General features: G+C 38.8%; 1 protein-coding gene across 5 annotated transcripts; it reads right to left on the reverse strand.

Annotated features, from left to right (window-relative positions):
- Nucleotides 1-1,297: 1,297 nt before the first annotated feature.
- On the reverse strand, nt 1,298-5,033 carry LOC120250439 (protein tas-like). 5 transcript variants are annotated; one of them, XM_039259254.1, is made up of 13 exons: nt 4,969-5,033; nt 4,751-4,850; nt 4,553-4,661; nt 3,937-4,025; nt 3,632-3,688; nt 3,397-3,505; nt 3,207-3,308; nt 3,055-3,119; nt 2,716-2,819; nt 2,545-2,609; nt 2,280-2,334; nt 1,728-1,889; nt 1,298-1,598 (listed from the first exon to the last, which is right to left on the reverse strand). In XM_039259254.1, the coding sequence occupies exons 1-12, from the start codon at nt 5,030-5,032 to the stop codon at nt 1,729-1,731; spliced, it is 1,080 nt and encodes a 359-aa protein (XP_039115188.1). In that variant the 5' UTR covers nt 5,033; the 3' UTR covers nt 1,298-1,598; nt 1,728. The 5 variants fall into 5 exon arrangements, 4 of the variants coding, with proteins under 4 accessions (XP_039115188.1, XP_039115189.1, XP_039115191.1 ...); XM_039259255.1 differs by having other exon boundaries at nt 1,702-1,889; XR_005533013.1 differs by lacking the exon at nt 1,298-1,598 and having other exon boundaries at nt 1,842-1,889; nt 2,470-2,609.
- Nucleotides 5,034-11,434: the final 6,401 nt, after the last annotated feature.

The raw sequence follows: 11,434 nt of genomic DNA on the forward strand, positions 1-11,434 counted from the left end.
TAAACCCTAAAATGGGTGTGGAAATGTGGATCCCTCTCGCGTTGTGATGGAGATCGGTGGGTGGGGCCGTTGCTCTTTTTCTTTTAATAAGGTGGGAAAATAACGGGCATAAACCTCACTCAAAATTATTTTTTTATTTTAAAAAATATTTTATTTATTTAATTAAAATGATAAATATCCCATTACAATAAATAAATAAATAAAATATGCAAATAATTAACTGTTGAGATTTCATTTATACCGTCAAATCATAAGTCGGTTTAGTTAATTTTCTAATTTGATTAGAAAAGATCCGGTGAAATATGATCACTAAATATATTTATATTTTTTAATGTTATATGATGTATATGGAGATAAATTTTTAAGTTACGTTTATGTTTTTTTTTTAATATTTTTCAAATCAGACTTTTTTTTTGTTTTTTAATAAATTCTTCAATTTGAGAAATCTACAATCTACCAAAGAGGTATGTAAAAGAGATAATTTAAATTGCTTAAACGGTTTTATTTTAGAATTTTTATTTAAATGATTTCATGTGGAAATCCTTATTTAAAATTGTTAATATCTTATGCATATTGATTTATTATTATTTTTTTTATAAAATTTGAACAAAGACAGGGAGATACGCCAAAAACCTCCCAAAAACATGGTGTCACCAAAATATTATTAACTAAATTAATTTATGTAAAAAAAAAAATTACAGAGAGAAGTTCTACATTGGAACAATACCATTGACGGGGTCAATGAACTTTTTAAATACATACATTTGGAGCTCCGGCAAATTTCTCCCCCAAGCCAACAAGACGGGCATGAGCTTTTCATACTTTTTTTACTGAAAGAGTCTCATACTAAAATATACAAGCTCTCAGATATAATATCTATTTTTATGAAAATCAGAAAAATGAGAGAAATTTTGGCCCCTTTTTTAAAATTTTTAATTTTGACCAATTGTCTAAGCCTTTTAGCATAGTAAATTAAACATATAATCAGGGCCTTACATAATGAATATTCAAGATACAAAAGCACAATTAGAACAGAACATGACAGAGAGCTGCACACAGTGCTTAAATTGGAGAAGCATCAGGGCATTCTCCACAAACACAGTTTTGGTGTATTTGCTGTCAATTAAAAACAACTGATCAGCTTAATTCTAACATGAAAATACAGTGTTAAAAAAAATGAAGTCATTATATTTGCAACAAAGAAAAAAATCATGAGTAGAGTTTCTGTAATCTATCATTTCATTTCTAGTGTAATACACTACCACAAGCATGCTCAAGTTATTTACTGCACTTCTGGTAACTATGATTGATACATAGATAATTTGAATACTGTTTGGATTGTGCTTCCTCCATGTAAACCTTTTTTGGCTTCCAAGATTTAAGGCAATGCCCAAAAGTTCAATTGCCGAAATGTAAATCGAAGATGAGTATTTCTGCATGTCAATGTTGTTCAGAGGCAATACATTCGCACTAGCTAGTTTATTGATTACTTGTAAGCAGTTTCAAAACAGGCAGCATGAATGCGATAAGATCTGAATTTATCCAGACATAGACAGGCATTCCTTCCATATGATTAACTATTGGTCCAACTTGAAAGCCTGAATATGTCCAACCAGAAGATGTAAAATTAATCAAATGAAAGATTAGCAATGGAATAAATCAAGGCTTTTGCATAAAAATAATATGATGTTAAGAAGGAACCCTGGAAAAGGAGGTCAGAAAATTTCCTCAGGGGCAAGGATTTGTGTATGTAGCATGAACTTCATTGAGTTCGACTAAAATATCTTCTGTGAGATTGACCTTAGATGCTTCGAGAACCTCGCTGAGTTGACATGGCTTGGTTGCTCCAAAAAGAGCACTAGCAAGGAGAGGATGTCTCAAAACAAATGCTGCAAACAAAGAATTACAAGAGGATTGAGTGATTCAGAGGAAAATACTTCAACTGAAAAACATGAAAGGTAACTTTCAGGTTTCTGGATATCTTGTTATCTTGATAGCAGCATATTGATGCAGTATCTGATTCCATATGAAATCACAGGCAAGTAGGTTCTTTTCTCAGCAGGCAACTGACATGCAACAGTAAAGAGTTGACTTGCTAGACAATACTATATACGAATGCAGCCATTAAGGAACTACATGCCATTAATAAATCTACCTATCAATTTACCATAGAAGAATGATGCAACTTCTTGTTTTGTTTAACTGCTCACTAAGAACTAAACAAATGCAAGGAGATATTCTGAACAAACAATTGCAAACTAGATACTTGACCATCATACCAATAGCAAGAGATGCCGGAGTAAGGCCATGCTTAACTGCAATGTTAGCGTATGCCTGCAGATTTACAAGGCCAGCTGTCAGTTGATCATATGTTGAATCCAATGATAAAGGTACAAATTCTGATTCTTATACCAAAGCTATATAGATTTAAGAACTATCCATCAAGAAAATTTAACCAGGTTTCCTTACCTCCTTCGCGACACTCTGAATATCCTAAGTCACCTTGCCACAGGAAAAAAAGAGAATCAAACAAGATCAGCTTACCTGAACAGCTGATTTTAAGATGGCACTTGAGAGATAATATCTAGATTCACCTTCTGAATATTTCCCTGATGAAGCAAAAGCAAGAACAGGAAAACATCAAATTAGTTCACAGCTATTTTATGCCAATGAAGTCACACAGCAGGAAAGAGAACTTAGGTTCGTTTCTGCAACCTTGATACAGATTCATCCGTGCATCTGATGGACCACCACCAGGTAAGTAGTATTTTCCAGAAAGTATTCCCATTGCCATTGGACTATAAGCTAACATGCTGATTCTGCAAAGTTACCAGTGCAAAGGAGTTGAGTCTTGCAAAGTATTTGTATCACCGATTAATAGGCAGAGCCATGGCATACAGTGAAAAGAAAGCAAAGGTATAACTTCAAGTAAGCAAACTCCATATAGCAAGCTTTTCAAAGCATTGCTAACAACTTCAATCAATGACAATGAAGGTTCTCTATCCTCCTTTTTCCTGTGGACATAAATATAAGCTCTTCATTCATAGAAGATACCTCTCATGATGGCAGCATTCAGCTAATCCCAAATCAAAGGTGCGGCAGAGTAAGTTGTATGAGTTCTGGTAGGAAAAAGGTATACCCTTAACAACAATACAAATGCAGATAAGATAATGAGATAGGTTACAAATGAAGCAATTTGGGATTACCTGCAAAGACACAACCTTAGGGCGAAGGCCAGTGCTCTTAGCATGTTCAAGAAACTTCATCAATCCATATGGTGTTTCATTGCTGAGGCCAATGTATCTGATCTAGAAAAGCATTCAGTCACCATCCGTGTGTATCGGCACCGGAAAAAGTAAATGGAATTAGAATAGCATCGACTTGCAAATATCACACCTTACCAGCATCAACAGCTCTGCCTAAAGCGTCAAGCTGCTCTTCAATAGGAACAGAAGAGTATTGCCGACTTGGATCATATTCAGTTTCTCCGAACATTGGAACATAACTAAATTGCACAGTTAGGAATTAAGAAAGGTGGAAAATCAGAAGATAGCGTTCTTTCCTATAATTACAGGCATTGAATTAAGTGATCATGATGCCTTATTAAAAAGATAAAAGACTTTCAACAGACCGATCGGGCCAGTGGATCTGGTAAACATCAATGTAATCAGTGTGCAGTCTCACTAAACTGCAAGAAATCAGGAAAAAAAAAATTATTAGGACATACAATCCAATGTCTGGAAAATAATTTATCCAAAATATGAGCATTTTAGTGCTGAGATTCTACTGCACTGAGTAAATTCACGCTTCTGAACTTTCAACAATTCAGTTTAATAACAAACCAATGTGATTGGTCAACAGTTAGAAACTATTTCAGAAACTTGAAAATAACTTTCCCTACAAGGAAAATTATTTCAAGTATAACCATAATTTGACCTGTTATCAATGGCCTCCAAGATATTCTCAGTGTTCAAAGACATGGGTCCTCCTCTAATCCAAGTCATCTGGCCGGATGGTCCACTGACCTGTACAAATACTGATTTGTCACCTTTATAACGTTTGGATAGACAGAAAATGGAGGAAATAAAATGAATGGAAACAAATAGAACTTGTTGTAGAATAAATTTTTTTATAACAAATTTTCATCCATTTGCCCACAGATATCATTTTCTCCAACCAACCAAACACAAGAGATCAGATTTCCCTCCATTTTCCTCTTCTTTTCCATTTTCCCTCCATTTGTCCGCAGATATCATTTTCTCTTCTTGTGCTCCAATTGGATATTTGGATGGAGGAAAACTACATGAAAATATGGGCGTTTTCTATCCTTATCCACGTAATATTCTTCCTTCAACAAATACAAAAATCAAATCTCTCTCTTCAGTTATTTTCCCCCATCTAAATGGAACAAGAAGAAAACAACGAGAACAAGCCGCCATTATCTATCACAAAATTACCAAATTTTATACCAAAAACCAAAACCAAAAACATTCTAGCAAGCATTAAACAAGAAGAAATTGATACTGGAAAAAGAAAACAAAACAGTCAAGACCTTTGTGGCCAAAACAACACGGTCCCGAGGTATCTTGCGCTCCTTCAACCACCGACCGACATACTCCTCACTCCTCCCATACGTAGCCCTGCGCTGGGGCACCGGATACCTGATTAGCAAGAAAGACAAGCAATTTCCATTCAAATCAATACAAAACATGCCATAAAACCAAAATAAATCAACAGAGAATAATCATACATCTCCGCGCTATCAAAGAAATTGATTCCGGCGTCGAATGCCTGGTTGAGAAGACTGACGGATTGCTGATAAGAGTTCTGTTCTCCGAACGTCATAGTTCCTGAAACCAAGGACATTCTCAATGACATCAAACACCTTCCCTTTGGATACCTCACAAGAAAGAGCGAGAGAGAGCGTGCTCGAAAGAGAAAGAGAAAGAGAAAGAGAGGGAGTGAAACCTAAGCAGAGCTTGGAGACGACGAGATCAGGAGCGAGGCTGAAGAGAGGGAGGACCATTGCCATTATCGCTTTGAGAGCAAAAGCTCTGGGCTTTAGTAGTGGTTTAGTTCAGTGGATCTTGGCCGTTCATTATGATTTAGATGGAAATCTAAGGCTGATGTTAAACCCAGTCTCCTCACAGGCTCACACAGGGCTCAGTCTTATTTTAATTTTAAATTTAAATTTTTTAAGGAAAAATTACTGTTCACCCCTCGTAATTTTCAAAACTTCCCAAAAACCCCCTCCTACTTTTACATACCCCGGACAGATACTTCCGTTGGTGTTTAACTTCCCTTTACCCCTCTACTGCTCACTTGAATGGAGTCAGTGTTGTGAAATCCCGATTTTGGCGCGAAAATGGTGGGAAAGGAAAGCGCTAAATCACATCATGTTCAACCTTTCTGAAGGGCTTTTCGCGGTTTCGATGAGACAATGCCTAGGAGTTGCATTACATCTTGTTGTTCTCCCTCATTATCATACCCGAAATATATAAATCGGTTGGTTGTAAAAGTTGTATTACTGACGAAGAAACGATAATTACTGACGAGTTCATTTCGTTGTAAAGTTCTTCTCGCTTTATGGTTATCTATTTGTATATTTTTAAATAATGTTTAACTATTTGCTATTATCCGTTTAAATATTTTACTAATATGTTTTAATAATTGTCATATCCGTTTAATACTTCCCATCTCCGTTTAACATTATCTTTACATGTATAACTATTCATATTAACGTGTAAATTCTCAAAGTCTCGCAGTAAAAGCGGTGATCTTTTTAGTTTGATCCGAATTGTTGGCGGTGGACGTGGCGGTGTGCAGGTTATGGTATCCCGTGCATAAGAATTAATGGCGGCATTAATTCTTATGACTGCAATATAAATTTCCGAACACCCGTTCGTTCTCATCGATCGATGTCGACCGTCTGTGCGTTTAACTTTTTTTCTCGGATATGAAGAGTCGACCTACTTGTGGACTTCACACCATAAATAACCGGGAAGAACCCTCCCCAGTGAGACGACCATTCCTCGTCGTCCTCATCATCCTCCTCCTCCCTCTTCCTCCTCTTCCCATGGACAACCACTCTATCCGAGAAAGGATGTTTTCGTGAGCCTTCTTCCTTATCTTGAGAATCGATTAGCCGTAATCACTGAACTAGTTAAACTATCTTTTTCTTGCCCAGGCGAAATGCTCTCATAATTGCATCGAATCGCGGAGGATTCTCCAGGTGAGATGGCGGAAAGCGATTAAGAGAGCATTTCGACTGGGTAAGAAAAGAAAGTTTTCACGTATCGCGTGATTGCGGAGGATTCTCTGAGGAGGGAGATCATGAAACATCCTTTAAGACGGGAGTTGACATTTACCACTGAGACTTTCTCATACCGTTTAAGAAAATGGCGTCGATGTACAACTATTAAGTTATCTGTTTAACTCATCGGGATCTTCGTTTAAGTCACAGCCATGACACGTTGATTAATAGTCGTTTTCATGAATGTGTGTTGTTTAACCTTTTTAATGTTGATGCGTTGTGCGGGGTTCAAGTTGATGCGCATGTTATGCGATCGTCGTGAGCGTTCGAATGTACTGAGACACTTGTTTTCAGTTATACGAGGGTTGAGTCGTGAGTGTCCAAAAGTCCGAGCGGACGTTGTAAATGTTAGTAAATGTTGTAAATCTTTTATAAATAAAAGCGTAACAAGCTTTATTTGATTTGTGAACTTACGAAATTTAAACATGAGACCTAGTAAAAACAAACAATGTGGGAAACAAAAGAGCGCTCATTGTAAACAATAGAAAAATACGTGAAATATGTTTAAACAAATGACAACGATGTTTAAGAAAAAGTTACTCTTTAAACAATGACAACGGTGTAAACAATAGAAAAAGTTAAACAATACTCTAGTTACTCTTTTCAACAATGACAACGGTGTTTAAGAAAAATACGTAAAGATGTTTAAAGCGAGTGACTCCGGGAGGTACCCATCTTCAGCGCTGATGTCGGTGAAAGCATTCGATTTAAACAATAACATATTATTTACATGATATAGACTTTAGTTAAACAGGTTAACCATTATTTTTAAACACTATATGTATACTGCTTTAAACATAAAAAAAGCTTGAGCGTTTACATGAGACTCATGTTGAGTTGAGAACATTCATTCGAGCGATGATAATATGTCTTCCTCGCGACAGATGACATATATTTCCCTTTTTGCCCTTGGGATGGAGGAAAAAATACCGTAATCACATCACGTCTGAGTCTAACCTCTCATGTACTAACTCGCACTTTTTGTGTTTGCCTTTTCGACTGCCGTTTGTTCTTTACATCTTCTACTTCTTCTTCTTCGTCTTCTTTTTGTTCTTCACTTCATTTGGTTTATACGATTTGGTTTTTCAAATCGATATATTATGGAGAGTTTTTGTGGTATTGCTAGATTCAGACGGGGAGGGAAGGGTGCTAATGTTCATCGCTTTCGGACTTCTTGGGAGTTGGTGTTAGGCTGAGATATGATGAGCGATGGGGTCTCGAAGTTTCTCTTGTCGGGGGTTAAGTTCATCACACGGATGGATATAAAAGCGGTTTGCTCGATAGAAAAGCGATGTTGACTTCGAGCGGATGTGTCACGTCCACTCCATCTTCAAATGTGCTTTAGTTGATCTTGTCGTCGGGAGACGTAAAAATGTGCCATTGCGAATCCTAATGAAAAGCGAGGTTTACTCGTTGTAAGTTCCTTTTCTTTTAATTATTCCAGGTTATGCAGGGGTCATTATTGTGTAAATATGTCCGTCATTTAGTTTAACATATTTGTACTAGTCGTTTTACGTTATTAGTTAAATGCTTAAGTATTTAATTTAACGTTTAAATATTGTCGTTATCACTTAAAACATTATATTCTCAGCTTAACATATTGATCTTTTTATTTGGTGAAGTGTTGGCGGGAATTGATTAGCGAGTGCTCCCATTCATCCCCATGGTGACCACAGACGGTGTGGGATGTCTTCCTTTCCTCGTCGGATCGTTACGAAGTCTTTGTCGTTGGATATTGGACAACGTTTTGGCGAGTGTCGAACATTTCGAGGGATGTACTTGAAATCATGCGATCAAAAGAATTTTGACTTGATTTCATAAAGAAGCGAAAAAACATCGTGTGAGTATGGAATGTCTTCTTAGATGGTTGTCGTTGGCGCCTTCATGTATCAAAAGAGTATAACAAAAATACTTTCAGAATCAAGACAATCAACCCGTCGCACACTTGCGGTGGTGGCGTAGGGTTCGACGTCGCGTCCGAAAGCGTTGAAAAATGGGTTAGCGCCGAGTGATTCGAGCGCTCGAGGGACCCGTCCCTTATGCGAGGCCGTCGACATTGAGGAAGGACATGTTGAGGAGACATGGTGTCCACATACCATACAAGCGAGGCTTGGTTGGGAAAAGAGCATGCCGGGTGGTCCTCGGCGGCGTGACGTCTCGACTCATGTTGTTTACTTTGGTATGTGGATAAGGTGGGCTAAGACAAATCCGGCGTTGCGATCGTGGAAAGGAGGCGGTGATCGTTTTAAGCGTGCATTCTTTTCTTTCGGTAGCGTGTATTGTGGGATTCGAGAGGGCTTGCGGGCGGCTATCGCATTTTTTCTCGATGGTACCCGCCTCCTTGGAAAAAATATCGAGGGTACGCTCTTTGGGTGCACGAGGGAAAGATGAAAACATGATGGTTTTTCCGTCGCCTTGTGTATAGTCGACAGACGAGACCGATGACGATTGGACTTGGTTCATATCTAAGTTAGGCGATGCCTTATACGAGGATGGAGATTATCATGAGATAATTACCTTCGTGTCGAGACGAGTCGAAAGGGCCTTGTGGTATGATTGCGAGTCTTCCCTTCTTCGCCACATAGACATCGCATCTTCGACATTTGGAGGCCAATTTTATGAAAAGCGATGTCGGACTTGGGGAAGGCGTTGAGGGAGGAGTCTTTGGTCTATATGCTTCCAGCATTGCGTGGGCATCCACGGCTAAAGATTTCGATGATACAGTGAGATGAGCTGCAGGCCGCATCACGAAGCTCATCATTTGGTTGATTAATAAATCGGATATGGCACATTGGTGAATTATCTGTTCGGAGGTGATCGTTGGGGTGAGATGTATTCAAAGACGTCAGCGGAGTCGTTCGATGCTTGGATCGAGGAAGCTCGTCGTTTTACTGGGTGTGCGAAAATGGTCGACTCCATGAGGTTTGCGAATGTTGGTTTACACTTAACATTTAGTGTTACCCTTTAAACATTCTCAATCTTTGTTTAATTACACTTAGTCCGACTTTTAAATTTTAATCATTTCGTTTAAATATTCTGCAATAATGTTTAAACATGTGTTTCACGTATTATTTAACCATCTGACATCTTTGTTTAACCTTATTTGCGGAGTTCGAGTTGATGCAGTATGTTATGTAACTGGGCGTGAGCAAGCGAACAAATGGGAGACCTACTTATGCCCGGACATACATTCAGGTAGCGATCATTTGTTGAGGGACGGTACGAAATCTCTTCGTGTTGAGTCGTTGTGTGATGATGATCGTTACGAGTGATCGACAGTGCGTGAACTACGTGGATCTAGCCATCGAGAACTTGTTCGTGTCGGAAGTGGCGAGTTTATGGTATCCGCGAAACCCGCAGCACGCTGACAATGCGACGAGACACCGGCGTACATCGATTTATTAGCGGTGCTGCCGCGTCGACAATTACAAACTTGCGTGCAAGGAAGCTATATTCCCTACCACGGCGATAGCGGGCCTTGAGGCGGAAATCGTGAGCTTCGTTTCGCGAGCGCTGTGGCGAGAAGGCGGCTGGGAGGCCCTAGGCGAAGAGGATCGAGTCATGAGCGTTTGATGTCAGCGAGTTACATTCACGGCCACTGCCATGGATCGGTCGCGATCGAGCGATCTTCTGATGAGGCGTGGCTGACTAGGTATTGTTAATAAAGCCGGCGATGAGCGAGGGAAACGTTGTGTATTGATGGAGTTGTTTCCATATTTAAACTCTTACTCTTTACAACGAATTGAATGTATTTAATCGAGGACGTTGTTATTTTTAAATGGATGCTGACTGTAATTTGAAATATTTTTCAAGTCGATGTTTTAAAGCGATATATGGTATATTTAAACAATGAAGCGGAAATGTACTAAAACTACGGCGTAAATTAAACAATGAAATGACTGAATGAAATTTAACACTGCCTTCTGATTGAAAACAAACAAACTATACATTGAGATATACAAGTTATTGATGGCGACTTCCCGTATTTATTTAAACAATGAATGCGTTTAGTTAAGCAGAGAGCAGGTGTTATTTTAAGCGATTTGTACACCGTATTTTTGAAATATTTAAAAGCGATGTTTAAACGATATATAGTATATTTAAACAATGAAAGTGAAATGTACAGCAATTAGAGCGTAAAATTAAACAATGAAATGGCGAATGGGAATTTAACACTGCTTTACAATTCAAAAACAAACAAAAATTTACATTAACGTATACAAGTACGTGCTCTTGAACACGAAAACAATGAATTGAATTTGTCCGATTTACATTCGAAAATAAAATTGACATTCGGATATCTGAGGACGTGTTCTTGAAAAACAAAATTTAACCCGCTTGTGGCGAGCTCCCTTTATGCGTGGCGCATGTGCCACTCCCTCATAAGTATCGCGAGTAACATGGATCGAGGTAAGGAGCGTGCATGCTGCGGTGGCCGTAACTCTCGCCCCAAAGTAATTGCTCGATAAAGCGCTAGCGTGGGCGGTAGCGATCGGCCTTCCTTGTAGGCGTGGGATTTCTATGTCATCTGGCGAGTGGGTACTTTCGTAGTCGCCGACTCAGTGGAACTCCATATCGATAGCCTGATTGTCGAGATAGATTCATTGTCGAGGATATGCAAGTCGAGATTAGAATATACGATTTAAATACCAAAGCGGATATTAATAGGACATAATTAAAAGAACTTACCATGTCAGCAGCGTCCTTATCGTACCGGACGTGAAGAATAATGCTGTATTCTTGTTTATCGTTGTCGGGGACTGACGACATGGAAGTGGCCATTCATGATTATCGGGAGGATGACAATTTGAACTTCATGCGGTTCTGCGCTGGCATCGATCATAGCCATAATTGTGTCGTGTCGTCGTCACAGCTTGGGCGTAAGCAGTGTAATCGATCACGGTGATGGGCGCGTTCTTGTAAGGATATGGCTCTTTGCTTTCGGCGACTTTTGTATTATGCATCTGGCGTCCATCACGTCATCGATGACCGTCTCGCTTCCCCTCAGCGCGTGTATAATTTGTCGCGTGTGGTGCTCTGTCGTCGTTGCTTCCTGACAGTCATCTTGAGGTTAACGATATGAGATATAATTAGACCGTATTAAAAAATATTTAAATGATA

The sequence above is a fragment of the Dioscorea cayenensis genome, chromosome 19, assembly GCF_009730915.1.
Source record: "Dioscorea cayenensis subsp. rotundata cultivar TDr96_F1 chromosome 19, TDr96_F1_v2_PseudoChromosome.rev07_lg8_w22 25.fasta, whole genome shotgun sequence".
Taxonomy (NCBI): Eukaryota; Viridiplantae; Streptophyta; class Magnoliopsida; order Dioscoreales; family Dioscoreaceae; genus Dioscorea; species Dioscorea cayenensis.